This window comes from Mastacembelus armatus, chromosome 3 (genome assembly GCF_900324485.2).
Source record: "Mastacembelus armatus chromosome 3, fMasArm1.2, whole genome shotgun sequence".
In the NCBI taxonomy this organism is placed as follows: domain Eukaryota; kingdom Metazoa; phylum Chordata; class Actinopteri; order Synbranchiformes; family Mastacembelidae; genus Mastacembelus; species Mastacembelus armatus.
This window is the reverse complement of record NC_046635.1, coordinates 4,289,219-4,303,830: the sequence shown is the minus strand read 5'-3', so window position 1 is coordinate 4,303,830 and position 14,612 is coordinate 4,289,219. Positions and strand designations below refer to the sequence as shown.

Here is a 14,612-nt window from a genome sequence, read left to right as displayed (position 1 = left end):
ATTTTGTTTAAAAAGCATGTTTTAAAAATTCAACAGAAATGTCTTAGTCTGAAACAGTAACCCTAACTATCTGGATAATCTATAGAACAAGCGGTTCATGGTTTTCATAAAGACACCTTTCTTTTGTTGAAGGTAGTTGAAATTAAAACAACTGGAGTCACAAAGGAAAGAAGTTAAACTGTGATCAAAAGCAATGTTTAATGAACACCTGTGGAGAAATGGCTTTTATACAAGCCCAGCCCACAAAGAATCTGAATTTGGTTTGAGGAGAAAAAATCTGGATCCTTGGATGAGGATGAGCATTTCAGGACAGCTTTGATATGTTTTTTGTTAAAGCTGAGCTATGTGGTAGCCATGAAAGATCATTGAAGATTGGTGAACCAGAAACACGTCAGCAGTTCACAGGAGAAATTATCTGGTGTCTCGTTAATATTCATTGATAATAGTATGTGGCAGAGAAACGTACTCACCCTTTTCAGCCCAGGTCTGGAACAAGAAGTTCTCTGTAGTTGTTCCTACCATCTGTCTGCTGTCCACACTCATTAATGGGCCTCTCTCCTCTATTTGTTGAATAGCAAGTGGCTCTACTCATAAAGAACTCCCACTTTATTTTCAAGCCTGTAATTACTGATCTAATTTTGTCCAATAATTGCTTCATGGCAATGACATGTATATTTACTTGTACCCTTGTACCCCCGTAGTGTGTGTTGTGTCTCATAGTGGAGCGCATTGACAACCAGAGGAATAATTCACGCAGACTGGTCACTTTCATCAGCCTGCTTGTCTTTTGTGCTGTTGCCTGCTGCCACATCAAAGCTGCAGCGGTGTTCCTCTCTGCTGGAGACATGAATACATGCATAAATGTGTGTATTTGTGTTTGTTTCTGCAAAAAGGTGCATGTGCATGCAAATATGCAGGGAGAGTGCAGAGAGTGATTTTGTATCAGATTTAGCCTACACCACACATAAATTGTGTAGTCAACACTTTGCACAAACTGGGTCCAATTGATCTTGTTTTTCTATGTGTGTGTGTGTGTGTTTGTGTGTGTACATTATACTACAGTGGTTGCAAATTATTTGGTACTCTCCCTCTAAATGGAGTGTACACTCAGGCTTGTGGTGTGCAGTGCTCAAGGGCATTTGTTTGTGCATGTGTGTGTGTATATGTGCATGTGCTATGATATATTGCTCATCCAAGCGGCGGCAGCACTGTGAAGTGCAGTGAGATTAGAAGGAACCCATTCCTTTGTTAATTTAAATGGGTTCATGCATCATGCTTTGCGGGAGCCTGCCGATCAGAGCGTTAAGGAATGGCGAACACTGCCCAGAGGTGTTTTTAATGGCACAGCAGGGCTTCAGATGTAAAGAGGTTTAATTCCCTGCATTTGAATAAACGCCTGGTTGTGAACAGACATGAACTTTTGTGCATGTCTGAGTAGTTTGCGTATTTTTGTTTATATTTTTCTTCATGTCATAGGATGTCACTGCAGTGCACATTTTTAGTAGCTGTGAGACTTGGACCTATAATTTACCAACTGGTCAACTGGTTTATCATGATGTACGTTAAATTTAAGCAATCATTTAGGAACATGGGGAGTTTTGTAATTGACAGTTGCTGTTGTAATTAATTGTAAGGAATGGTATTTGAGGTATTTTAATACCATGGTGTTTTGATGAATTTACCATGGTAAATTGACAAAGAACATTCCTTTTAATACAACAGTTTCTTTATACCCTAATTGTATTCTTTTGAATGAATTTCAATTTTATTGAAAACTGTATATTGTTTTATTTTTCTTTAACTTTTTTGAGAACTAGAAAAAGTTGAATGTTGATCCTTTTTCTTTTCACTTAAATACTTTCACATTCTCTGCTGGAAATTAGAGGCATTGAGACAAGAAAGGTGTTAATTTAACCATGCTGCTGCAATGCTGTGGTCCACATTTTTCTCCAAGGGTAAAATTAATTTTAAATTTTAAGAGCTTTTTGTGCTTACAGTGAAAGATAGGGAAGGAAACAGAGTGGGGAAATGGATGGAGTAATGAGGTGAGGGGTACTAATAGAGGGTCAGTCTGGCACAGCTGTTCTACATGACGCAGGTCATAGATTCTCCACTGACAACATGTTGTAAGCTTGACATACATGCACACACACACACACACACACACACACACACACACACACACACACACACACACACCTTATTGTTGTTCACTTTGGCAGCAATTTTCAGATTCAGCATTAGTCCTGAGCTGAAATGTGCATGAGTTTTAGTCTTTTCTGGTGAAAGGTTTTTGTATCTTGTTACTGAAAGAGAACTGTGGACATTTGATTCTAGCTTCTAGATCTGATCTCTTGATATATAATTGCTGTTCTATCATTTAAAATGTGGCTTTTTCAAAAGTGCTGCACTTAATAATTTCAATAGTTGTTCCTCTAGATGAAAACAAAGAACAAAGCTTTCATTTCATCACATAAAATATGATGAATAAGGCAATAAATTCAGTCCTATGGTGAGTTTGCCTGTTAAGACAATGACAAAAACCATTGGGAACATTGTAAATCCTTCAATCCTGGAGAAACCACCACTCAGTTTCTTTTTGCTTTGACACAGTAAGGTAGACAGAAATGCATTTTCACACACCATCCCTTAGAGTGTGAAAGTGAAAAACCACAATATTGAAAAATGGAATAATAATCAAGAAAAACCTCATGCATGAAATCTCTAGCATTGAGAAATGTGGCCTTCATTTGAATGCCTTACGTCTTTTCAATGCACCTTTAGGGATTTGATATTGGAAGTATTTTAAGGCTTTGCGCATGTTTCTGTTACGTTCTCTGCATATGGCAATGTACTGGAAATCAAATGTGTCCACACATTTGTTGCCTTCTTGAAAATTTCCTGACATCTTTACATTACACACATTCTGAACTTAATGCATGCCTCTGTGTTAGTGCTGTAGGTGCCACAGGAAAACAGCAACAGAGCAGCAGATTTTTGCAACAGTACATTCTTTGTATAAACAACAGTACTTTTAGAGGCTACTTTCTTGGGACTTGAATTGTTGTGAGAAGTGGATCTGACCTCAGTCAAAAAAGAGAACATTCAACTTATTTTCCATGTGCAGGTTAATTATAGGAATTTGTCACTAAGAATTAGTACCTGAATCATTAACAATTACAGATTAATTGTGCCATGGATAGCTGTTACAGTTTTCTATTTAATGGTTGTCATGTTCTTTCAGCCATGACAAACATGGCAGCTTTAATATACAGCAGTTTTTGGTACATTTGCACTTTCACTGTTTGAGCCACCGGATTTGTTAATTGGTTGACCCAGTGAGGTGAGTGTTGTGTCAAGCAGCAGGTGTTGTAAATTCACTTGGCTGCCAGTCACCACTCCAGTGCTGCCATGAATGCAGGGGAATAAAGGATGCAGCCTGTAGCCTTGAGGTCAGATACTGAAGTCTTGTCAAGTTTATGTTTTTTCATTAAATTAATACATAAGCAGTTGAGAAGATGTACAAATAGTGCATTCAATATACAACACTATTGCCTCTTTGTACATACGTTGTATCAATACTTAACTGTTGTACTTGAGCTTATTCATCTAGTGCACCTTTGAGACCACTAAAGCTGAACCAGCAGCGTCTCCCACTTTGCAGTTCTGTTATAATTTTGCTGAATGTTTGATGCATGACAGCTCATAGCTTAGATAATTAGCTTTAACACCTTGGTGATGCTGTACATTTCTCAGCTCACTTCCACTGCCCTTTTCTAGTGAACATCTGGAAACCTAGATTTATATCATGTTTTAACTTTAACTCTGTTGGACCTTTTTTGACGTGCTGAAAACCTACATCAGGTCACCAGTTCCATTGGCAGATTTGCAGAAGAAATATAAGAAAAAGACACAGCCAAAAGTTTTATGGTCATTTGATTTATTTTTTTTTAAAGGACTATCATTTGTCAACAGCATTAAACTTTAAACTTAACCTAAAGCCTCATTCATACTGTGTGATAACAGTGATCATGTACTTTTACTGTATGTCATAAATATCTAATAAAATGGTCGTAACCTGTTTCGGACTGTGCAGCATTAGTTTGAGATGTGGGTTCAGAGAAGGCTTGTTGAGGTACAGCTATACAATGTAAACTGAGAAACGCGAGGAAAAGCACATCATCAGCTTATGTCGTCTGTAACTCTTCTTTTTTCTCTCATATTTTTCAAAAATGCCATTTATGAAATGTCAAATTCTTATTTTGGGCAGTATTTTAAAGTAGTGTAAATTATTAACTTTACAAATGTCATCTAATTATGCTACGTTGTACATCTCAGGTAGCAAGTGTAAATTGAAAATAATAATTTCAGTCTAAACTATCACCCTACTCTGAATTTGTATTTAGCCTACCCTCATTTGTTTTCATGTTTTCATTTAAGTGACGTCAGTGCAGCAACTTAACGTCACTTGTTTTCTGTCTGAATTGTTCTGCTGCTCTTCACAGGATCCTCCAGTTCTACCCGTTGGCCAATTCAGTGAGAAGTTTGTTCACTTCATTACTCAGTGGTGAGTTAAATTAACCTATCAGATTTCAAGTTGTCTGTTTTCTGTGGCTGCATAGTGCATTTGTGTGTGATTATTGTTTGTACTAGCTGATATCTTTGGCATAGTTGACCATCTGAGCCTCACAGAGCCAGAATGAACAATTACAATGACCACAAACTGCCTTTGACGTAGATGAGCCAAATAATTCAAGGTCAATCAAAGCTATAATGGTATACAATGGGATTAAAGTGAATTTGTCTGTGTTCTTGCTTTGTGGTTGTAATGGTTTTAGCTATGATATCCAATTCTGCTTGAATAAAACACTGTGCTTTTTTACAGGGAGTCATTGATTTATCTAATGCCACAGGACAAAGACAGTGTTTAGCCAGTATTTGCCTTTGATTCATTAGCCTCTTACAACCTTTACAGTTGCACAAACATCTACATACACTCCCAAACCACATGCAGGCCGTGTGTTTATGTGCACTCGCTAGCTGGTTTTACCAGCTGTTGTTTATCCCCATGTCTGTTTTATGTACTTAAACAGGGCACCTCTGTCTCAGGACAGACTGAGGCACAGGTGCTGTCCCCTGTCTTGGTGCATGGGCGGCAATGTCTCTGCCCTGTGTGTTTTTAGGGGGCTGATATATAAACCAGTTACATGATTGACTGCAGACAGGCCCCTGCACTAACTCCTAGAAGTGCAGGTAATTTAGAAAGATCATTTGCTTATTCAGCAAAATCGAGCACATCCCTGGTCAGTGTCACTAAAATCATAATACAGTTTTAGCCAAAGCTTAATGGAATAAGAGAAATCTTGTCATTTATTATGAATTTTTGTGAACATCAGCTGTTTATAATTTCTTTAATAAACACTTTAGGTAAAACATGAAGAAAATGTATAAAAATCAAATGGAGTGTCAGCAGAGATATTTATATTCACCTGGTGCTGTTTCAAATGATTTAGCAAGTTTGATGCGTCACAACTGATCTGTTTTGGCACGCTGCTTCTGTCTTATCCACTTATCTTGGTCCATGTTGTATCTCACCAGAAAGCTTAAGTGTGCTCACACCCTAGACGGTAATAAGGGAGGGCCTTTTCAGCCTGGCTTCTTGGCCGTGACCTTTGCCAGCAAAGGGCTTGGCTAAGCTAAACATGCTGTATGTTTATTGAGCTACTGTTTGTCACTTAATGTTTCTGTGTGGGAACTCACATATGAAAAAATGTTTTGCACTGATTATTTATTGTTAAAGGTCATCTCCTCCTCACTCTCATGCAGCCCTACATTAGCACATACCATGTCCAAGACAAAATGCTGGATCCCATCCGATCCAGACTCATTTAATTTGGTGTCATCTGGGCAAAGAATGTGCAAAACATTTGTTTTGTGAGCAGTAGTTTTCTGTAGCCTCTGAAAAAGATAGTCATATACATTTACTCCTCTGTCAGTGCAAAGCTGCAGAAATGGTGAATTTTGCATTGTGTAATACATTGTTATTGGTGCTATGACTCGTCCTGCACTTCCACCCACTGCTGATACTACTCAGTACTGCAACTGCAGCTGTCACAGTTCTCACTTATGCTGTGTTGAAGTTATGCATTGTTGGCATATTTTCAATACAGTCTAAATTGCAAATACAGACCTAAATTGCTCTATTTACATAAGATCAAATACATCACACGTAAACTTAAAATTAATATTGTAATATGAAAGAGTATAGACATTAAAATGATACTGACCGGGGATATACTCAGTTTTGCTGTACACCGTGGAGTAAGCACACATACTGCATGTCCTTTGAACTGGTGTGGTAATGGAGATGCTGTACCAGTTTTTAAGAATGTCAGTGAAACTTCAAGCAGACCCACTAAAGCTGCAGGTGACTGCTGCAGACCCTGTGGGAAAAATTCTTATGGTCAATCAGCCTTTTCTTTCTGAGCATCCCATGGAATGCACTCCTAGCTGTAACAACATATCGTACCTTTGCTAGGAAATAGAGAGGATGCTTACTGAAGGAGCAGGAGTGCCAACAGGATATTTCATTTGTCTAGTTTCTGTTTTGAGTGGTGCAGTTGGGGCCTGCTCGTCCTGTAGTGTGTGTTTCCCTGTTCTTCTGGGGATGTGTATGTTTAAATATGTATTGTTACTCTACTCTTTGTCTGCTATGTACTTTACTTTGATTAATTTCCTTAATAATAGCGTTCATATATATTCTGATGATGGTTTTTAAATAGTTTGTTTGTCTAGGACAACAGTTGGCCTTTTGGATAAATCTGACACATTTACATTAATTGAAAGTTGATGAATTTGTGCTACCCCTGATTTAAAAAAAAATGAATGAAATGTAACAGCTTGAATTTCAAGTAATAATAAATATTAATGCAACTTACAAATATGTATTAAATAAATGTCTTATTTAAATGCTTTAGTGTTTATTGTCAGTGAGAGCTCCTCTTGAATATTAATTTAGAAATGAAAATTATACAGTTGAATTTAAAGTTAGAACAAAAACAAATATTATTCACTTACGAACATAGTTTGAATAGTGGCTCAATTTAGATTTTCTCTTTTTTTCTAGTATGCGGCGGCAACCCAAAGAGAGGCCTGCTCCTAATAATCTTATGGTAAGTTAAACCAAGCCTTCTATTAAACACTTCCAAGGACCACAAAATGCAAGTTTTGAATAAATGAGGGTGATCATTTTGGGGAAGATTGGGGTGTTTTGGGTCAAGGACCCTTGAAGTTGAAGTTTTCATTGCTGTGTGGAAACAACAGTAATGAACTCTTTGCTACCAATGAAAGATTTCAGAGAGAGGTCAGACCAAAACCTTGAGGAAGGATCGAGACGTACTTCAGCATTAATTTGTTCAGTTCACCACATTGGAGCCAACCTGAATGAATCAGGGCACTACTGTACAAGGGCTACATTATTTAGTTTACAAAATAAAGATATATAGCCTAATGAAAATTTGAGCAAGGGACAAAAGGAAATAATTTCTGATGTTTGCATGTGAATATCTGCCTGTCTTTGTGCGTTCAATAGTAAGATGTCCCCAATGTCATGTAGACTTATCATTTTATATGATAAGTCTACATGACCTACATGACCTCTCATTAAAACAGAGAGGTGTAGTGGTTAGCACTGTCAACTCACAGCAAGAAGACCCCAGATTTGAATCCTGTCCAAATCTAGGAGTTCTTTGTGGAGTTTGCATGTTCTCACCGTGCCTTTGGGGGTTTTCCCTGGTGCCCCAGCTTCTTTCCACAGTCCAAAGACATGCAGTTTGAGCTTAGGTTGTCTGGTGACTTTAAATTACCTGTAGGTGTGAGTGTCTCTCTCTCTCTCTCTGTGTCAACCCTGCAAGAGACTGATAAACTGCCCAGGGTGCACCCCACGTTTTGCCCAGTATCACCTGGAGTTGGTTCCAGCCCCCCTGCAGCCCTGGGTGTACCAGGATAAGTCGAGATCATGACTTCTGTCTAGTATTCATAAATGTAATCACAGGGTTATCTTTACTATTTATTATACATGATCTCTCTATAGCTCTTTTACATGCATATTTATGATTTTCTGGCTTTCACACTATATTCTATTTCATGCCACAATTTAAAAGCTTTAACTTGACATAGCTTATATCTTCTCACTGAAATAGTGAAATATGTAATTGAATTAAATGAATGACAAATAACTTAAATAGTCCATTAGATTATTCTTCTTTTTACTGTAGAGCTTATACTTTTAAGAGTCATGAGGTGGTTTAACCGATCCCTGCAGCACAATGGTTTTCAAACCGATAAACCCAAAAGCTACATAAAGGTTCATGCCATGTACAAAATAACATCTAATGGTCTCTTCCTATGAGTACTGGCCAAACCACGCTTCCCTCCCAGTGTGGAGTTAATGGTTGTTGCTGTTCTAACATTAGCAGACAAGTTTGCACAAACTGCCTTTTAAGAGTTACAACACGCTCTGGTTCCTGTGTTAGGTCCAAGGACAGTGACAGGTCCACAGAGAGAGGGGAGAGAGGGTGGTGTGGAGGTTTGTGTTGTGGGGATGGAGGGCTGGAGGGTGTAAATGTAGAGCTGCTAACCGATTGTATGTTCTCAGTCTCACACCAGAAAGATGGACTAAAGGAAAACGTTGTCTAGACACTCATTGGGAATTCTGTCCTAAAGTGGTTCTCTCTAGGGAGACACCATGTGCTACTTCTTTGGAGGAAGTTCATCTTGTGTTTCTTTACCTTTATTTGCACTTGCGTTGTTAATGTTGAGTGATGCCTTTGATGCCGGTCATTAATAATCGTCAAGGTTCGACAGGTTTATTAGTTTTTTCTTTTAAGTTGTTTGAATTTGTCATTGTGTTAGTGGACTCGATTGATTTTTTTGATCACTAGTGGTGTTAAGGAGTTGGTCCCAGTTTTGTTTCTATTGTGAAATGTAGCAAACAAAACAATAGATGTAAACGATACTGGATATAAATCACTGGATTTAAATTCTGTTTGCAGTTGTTGTCACATTTGAGAAATCTCAAGAATGCACACGGTACATTTCTTTCCTATATTTTTTCTTTGTTTTTAAATTCTTCAGGTCATATATGGTGGCATTTTTAGCACTGCTCCTGTTACTGTATCCTTTTTGCCGTACTCCTCCACGTTCCTAGTGTGCCCCACTTTGTACATATTCATTGTGATCTCGATGCTCTTTTCCAATTTTCACTGTTCTCTCGTTCTTTCCATCCGTCTCATCTTTTCTTTACCTACATTTTTGTCCTCCTGCAGGCCTTTCATTTCTTCCTCTACCCATGATGAACTGAGATATAAGGTCATGGATTCCTGCTTTTGTGGCACCAGCTTGCTGATTGTCTTTCTCTCTTTTCCTCCTCATCTCTTTTTTCCCCTCTGCACCTCTCACTTTACCTCCTCATTCCCCCAGCCTCCTGAGTACATTAAAACTCTTTACCTATTCTATCTGTATGTTAATGCACCTAGCCACAGCTCCCTTCCCTCCCTTCCCTCTGCTGAGCAGAAAGTGCTGTTTGCTCTCAGTTTTTATCTGTGCAACTCATTTCTCCTGGAAGGTAATGTGAGAAATCACACAATGGTGTAGACACTAAGCAAATAATGTTGTTTTAGGACCATGCAAACTCACCTAGTGGCTCCAGTTTGCTCATCAGGTTTCAGCATGTGGTTTCTCTAATCACTGGTGTAGCTTTTATTGATGTTGTTATTGTCACTGAGATTTTATCCGATGAGACGTTCTTTAAAGGATTGCTGTTTGATTGCATGCCTGCGCCTGATGGGTTCTATCCCTGAAGCCTGAAACAGTTTGTTATAACTACTCATACTTGATGCTTTGCTCATACTTTTAATATTTTATCCTTTTAACTTCAACTTTATCCTTTTACCTAACTAAGGTCCGCAGTGAATGGAAAACCTTTTTCATGGGTTCATATGTTCACAACATAAATAAAAAGAGAGATAGTGACAGTACAATTAAAATCACTATCGCTATAACACTGCCTCACTTGCATCAGTAAGAAATCTTTACAGACCTAGGTCCTTTGTTTGGAATGAGGAAAGCCAGTGTGTTTTTCTCTCCTTATACTAATGCATCTTTCATTGAGGATACTCTATCCTGTCATCATAAGCTCATGACGTTGAGGAGACTTTCCACTGGCCTGTTCCAGAATGTTAGCAGCAGGTGATGACCCATGGTGTCTGAGGTTTCTTTCTGTTGGTTCTAAAGTGGCCCTCTTTCTCCTTCAGTATATGTTTGGCTTCTTAATTTGGCTTAGAGGCAGAAAAGACTCTATATAGTAATATAGTGACCATATTGCAACCCATTTCATTTGGCCTCACTTATAGAATCAGATAGAAAATAATTATTTTTTTCTCTGTGTGCCTGTTTTCATGTGTTAATTTGTGACTATGAAAGAAGAAAAGGGGGTGATGATCCATACACCCTTTTATTCTTTGATTGCAATTTGACGGACAGCCCCTTCCCCCCCCCCCCACCCCTATCGTCCCTGGTTCCCCAGCTAGCAGCCTTCACACAGCCTTTTAGCACCCTTGTCAATGCAGCCCTCCTTTTCTGCTTTTCTATTCATAGGCACACATGCACACACACACACATTTTGTCACCCCTTTTCAATCCTGGAGACACCAGATGAGCCCCTCAGTTTTTCACAAAGGAACCCCTCCTGTCTCTGACCATCCTTAAATTTAGTTTCAGCTTACACACACACACACACACACCAACAAACACACACAGATAGAAGCAGACTATCATTAAGTTGTTGTTTTTTTTTCTATGAAAAAAAAAACTGCTTGTTTGTTATTAACAAACACTGACAAGTTCATGTGTTACTTTCCAACATACCAGCATAGTAACCACTGACCCTCACCATCCACACTGTAACTATAACTATACTATTCATTTTCATTCATCAGTCCATCCATCATCTACTGCTTATTCTGGTACATCCATGGTCACAGAGGGGCTGGAGCCAATCCCAGCTAACAATGGGTGAGAGGTGGGGTACAGCCTGGACAGATCACCAGTCTATCATGGGGTTGACACGTAGAGACAGACAGACATTCACGTTGACACCTATAGGTAATTTAGAGTCACCAATTAACTTAACCACAACCTGCATGTGTTTGGACTGTGGGAGGAAGCCAGATTACCCAGAGAAAATGACCACAGATGTGGGGAGAATATGTAAACCATTCATTTTCATTCATTCATTATTTCAGACAGTGTGAGAAGGAATCCTGATGTCCCTGATTAAATGACTTGGTGACGTCTCATCACATTGTCTGTATTTACATCAGATCTGTATCATCTGACAGATACTGGTGTTTTCACTTTGAATAAAGAAGGTAGCAGATCTTCATGCCTTTGATGTCTTGACTTTCATGCCCTTGAGCTTTATGTGGGTGATGCATTGAGAGTCCTACTTATCATATGCCTCAAACACTGGATGTAGTTTTTGTCTGAGACACAAATTTGTTTGCAGCTCTACATGTGCAAAAAGGATTTTCACATGCGTGCTTATGTATCATCTGTCTCTCCTCTTCCCTAAAACTTTCTGTTAGCACCTTTGTCACCAGATATTTTCACATTTCACCCTTGGGTCTTCATTGACATGAACCCCATTCTCACATACTGAGACTCTTAGATGGTACTCCTCTTTAGTCATGTCGTTTTGAATGATAGCTCAAGTAATTATTCAAAATAAATTCATACTTAGATCTTGTGCAGTGAAAAAAACACAACCAAATATGACATTTGGAGGAAATTTGCTAACATCCTTGAACTGACTAAAACAAGAGTTCTTTCTGTTCATGTAAAATAAATCAGACATGACTTTCATTGTAGCTTAAATGTGTTTCTCTTTTTGTGGAAAAGTTTAATGGTCATCTTATCAGTGAAATTACAGCAGTGCAGTGGTTTCCCATATTGTTCCTCGATAGCCAAGAAAGTCAGATATATGTCTCGATACCTTTCCCCAAGTCTTCCATTTTTCTTCCAGTTTACAATAACCAGTTCCACATATCCAGTAGCTCTAGTCACAGCTAACTACCTCTGCTGGTCTGGATCTCTAGATGTCTCGCTTAATAAAACGTAACGGCTGCACCTGTTCAGCCTGTTCTGCTCACAGTCCCAGTTCTTTTCATGACCAGCCACTAGGTTTTGTTAGTTCAGCAAAAAGTGATGATCTCAGTTTAATCTTCCAGTTGTGTTTGATGGCTCACACAGCCAGAAGCTACCCTGCTTTGAGACTGAATCCTTGCCATTGCTGTAGTGAACATTTTGCTTCTTCCTACATGTGATGGGGGAATAAAACCAGGCCATGAGAAGGATGGTGCTCTTAGGGCCACTTTATGGTCCATCAGATGAAGTTTGAAACACTGTTTAGAGGTGGGGTGGAAGTCAGCTGTGATAGAGGGGAATGCAGCATAGACAGCCACAAACAGGTATCCACAAATAGGTGTCAAACAAATCGGACTAGAAGCAGAAGTTCAGTCCTTGACTTCTTTCTCTGGTCAGTGTACAGTGTTTGGTGAATGTCAGGTTATCAGTTTCAGAAATGGTCTGATTGAGGTTGACCCCTTATCCAATATTTAAAGGTGTGGGTGAAGTGGGTTTTTAAAGCTAGCAGCAGTTTACATATTTTAGAGCCTGCTTTACTCCTCTTGGTTTTCTGTTTTTCTTGTGTGTGTTTTTTTTTCTATTTCTGTAGGTAACATTTAGTGTTTTGGCTCATTGATAGGTGGGTACCTGGAGAATGCCCTGCCACGCTGTGCACACAATTTTTAAAGCAGTTGTGAAAGGTGCTTGGATCATTAATTTCAGAGGAGAAACAGCACTTTAACACACCAAAGAGAAGTTTTCCTATATTTCCTGTGTGCTAGGATTGACCAAAGTACACACACACACACACACACACACTCCTTATTCACACACACCAGTTTCCAGAGGGAGGTAGTGATTAGCATGCAAATCTGTAAAGACCTAGTTATTCTTTCTACCTCTTCACCCTTCTCTCTCTCACACATACACATTCACACACTGACACACACACACACACACACACAACATGTTTCCTCCAACACTATTCTAATGAGGTGATGACCAGTCTCTTGTTATAATTGCCTCAAACTCCTTTTAATTTCTTCTGAGGATATTAATCATACATAGAGTTATTTAAAATCGCATAAATTAATCTTAGATTAAACAGACCCTTCAAAAGCTTCAAACAATTAAAGAGTTAGGTAGAATTTCTCCTGGGACTTGGCCATTTCTGTTTGAGCAGAGCAGTTGCAGGTGATTATCCCATTTTGATGTGGCCAGACGGTGATTAATGTAACTTTTAAATGAGTTGTCCCCTCATCTCACCTCTGTCCAAACACTTCTACAGCAGAAAGTCAGAACACCTTCACTGACCTAACTAAGCAGTAGTTATTCAGGCTGTATTTATATCTCCTACATTACAGGTTTCATGCTTAATTTAAGTTTCACCATATTTAATTATTAGATGACTGTGTGTGTGTGTGTGTGTGTGTGTGTGTGTGTGTTTGGCAGAGGATGTATTCTTAATATTTGCATTATCAATGTTTAAAGTTGTTTTTCCCTTCATGCTTTGTGTTTTGAATGGCAGGGTCATAATGTTAAATTTAACTTTAACTTTCTTTTACACAAAATAGTTTTTACCTTAATAGGTAAATAGTTTTAATTTCCTTCTCACAGACGTGCGAGCTAGAGAGTAAGAACCACTACCTGTTTGGCTATGAGGGGTCACATAGCCAAAGACGTTTCCTGATGTGTAGTGCACATGGTACCTCATTACTGCTTGGAGGTTTATCTGTTGCTATTTTTAATTTAGTTCATGAAATGAGGATCAAGATGAGTTAGGTTTCACAAGAGCCACTTATTGGCTGTTTTGGAGCTTTCCATTAGATTACACTATTATTACTTCGCCTAGTTCAACTTTGTTTCTTGCATGATATCTCTTTTGTATGCTTTGTCTAGTTCTTGGGATTTCTCATGGTTAATACCATGTTTCCACTGTGTCTTGGCATGTCTACAAGTGTGCTATGACAAGCCCCGTACATTTGTGCAGCTCAAATGCCAGCAGATGTCTCTGTCCTGGCATGGTTCATTTCTGGAGCAGATGTAGTTAGCTGGATTTTAAAAACATAACTCAGGACTTCCTTCTTTGTTTCTGTGTCACTCCTTCTTTACTGAGGCAAAGAAGCATGATTGATGAGATGGGTATTCAGCACATAGGAGGCACCCAGGAGCATCCACTCCAAGCATCTCATACTGACACACACGCGCTTGCACTGATATCATAGTAATTAACCTCAGACTGTGTTAACCCCAGCTGCCCATTAGAAGGACAACAGGATTGATGGGACTCCCCCCAAGTCCTACAGTTTGTGCAGGATTAGAGCACAGTGGAATGTGTTCTCATATTTCTTTAGAAGATACTAATACACCAGGTTAAACGTGTGGCGATTTAACGTTCACGGTCAGAAGCAGCAGTAGTAAGCAACAAA

General features: G+C 38.9%; 1 protein-coding gene across 2 annotated transcripts in view; it reads left to right on the top strand.

Annotated features, from left to right (window-relative positions):
* map2k5 (mitogen-activated protein kinase kinase 5) overlaps positions 1-14,612 on the top strand; it is a 50,056-nt gene that overhangs the window by 30,473 nt on the left and 4,971 nt on the right. Inside the window, exons 20-22 of one of the 2 annotated variants that reach the window (XM_026319833.1) lie at positions 4,506-4,567; positions 7,127-7,172; positions 9,327-9,816. In XM_026319833.1, coding sequence (XP_026175618.1) covers positions 4,506-4,567; positions 7,127-7,172; positions 9,327-9,353 — 135 coding nt within the window. In that variant the 3' untranslated portion in view covers positions 9,354-9,816. Of the gene's footprint in view, positions 1-4,505; positions 4,568-7,126; positions 7,173-9,326; positions 9,817-14,612 lie in introns of those variants that run through there. The other variant, XM_026319832.1, reaches the window with a different exon arrangement.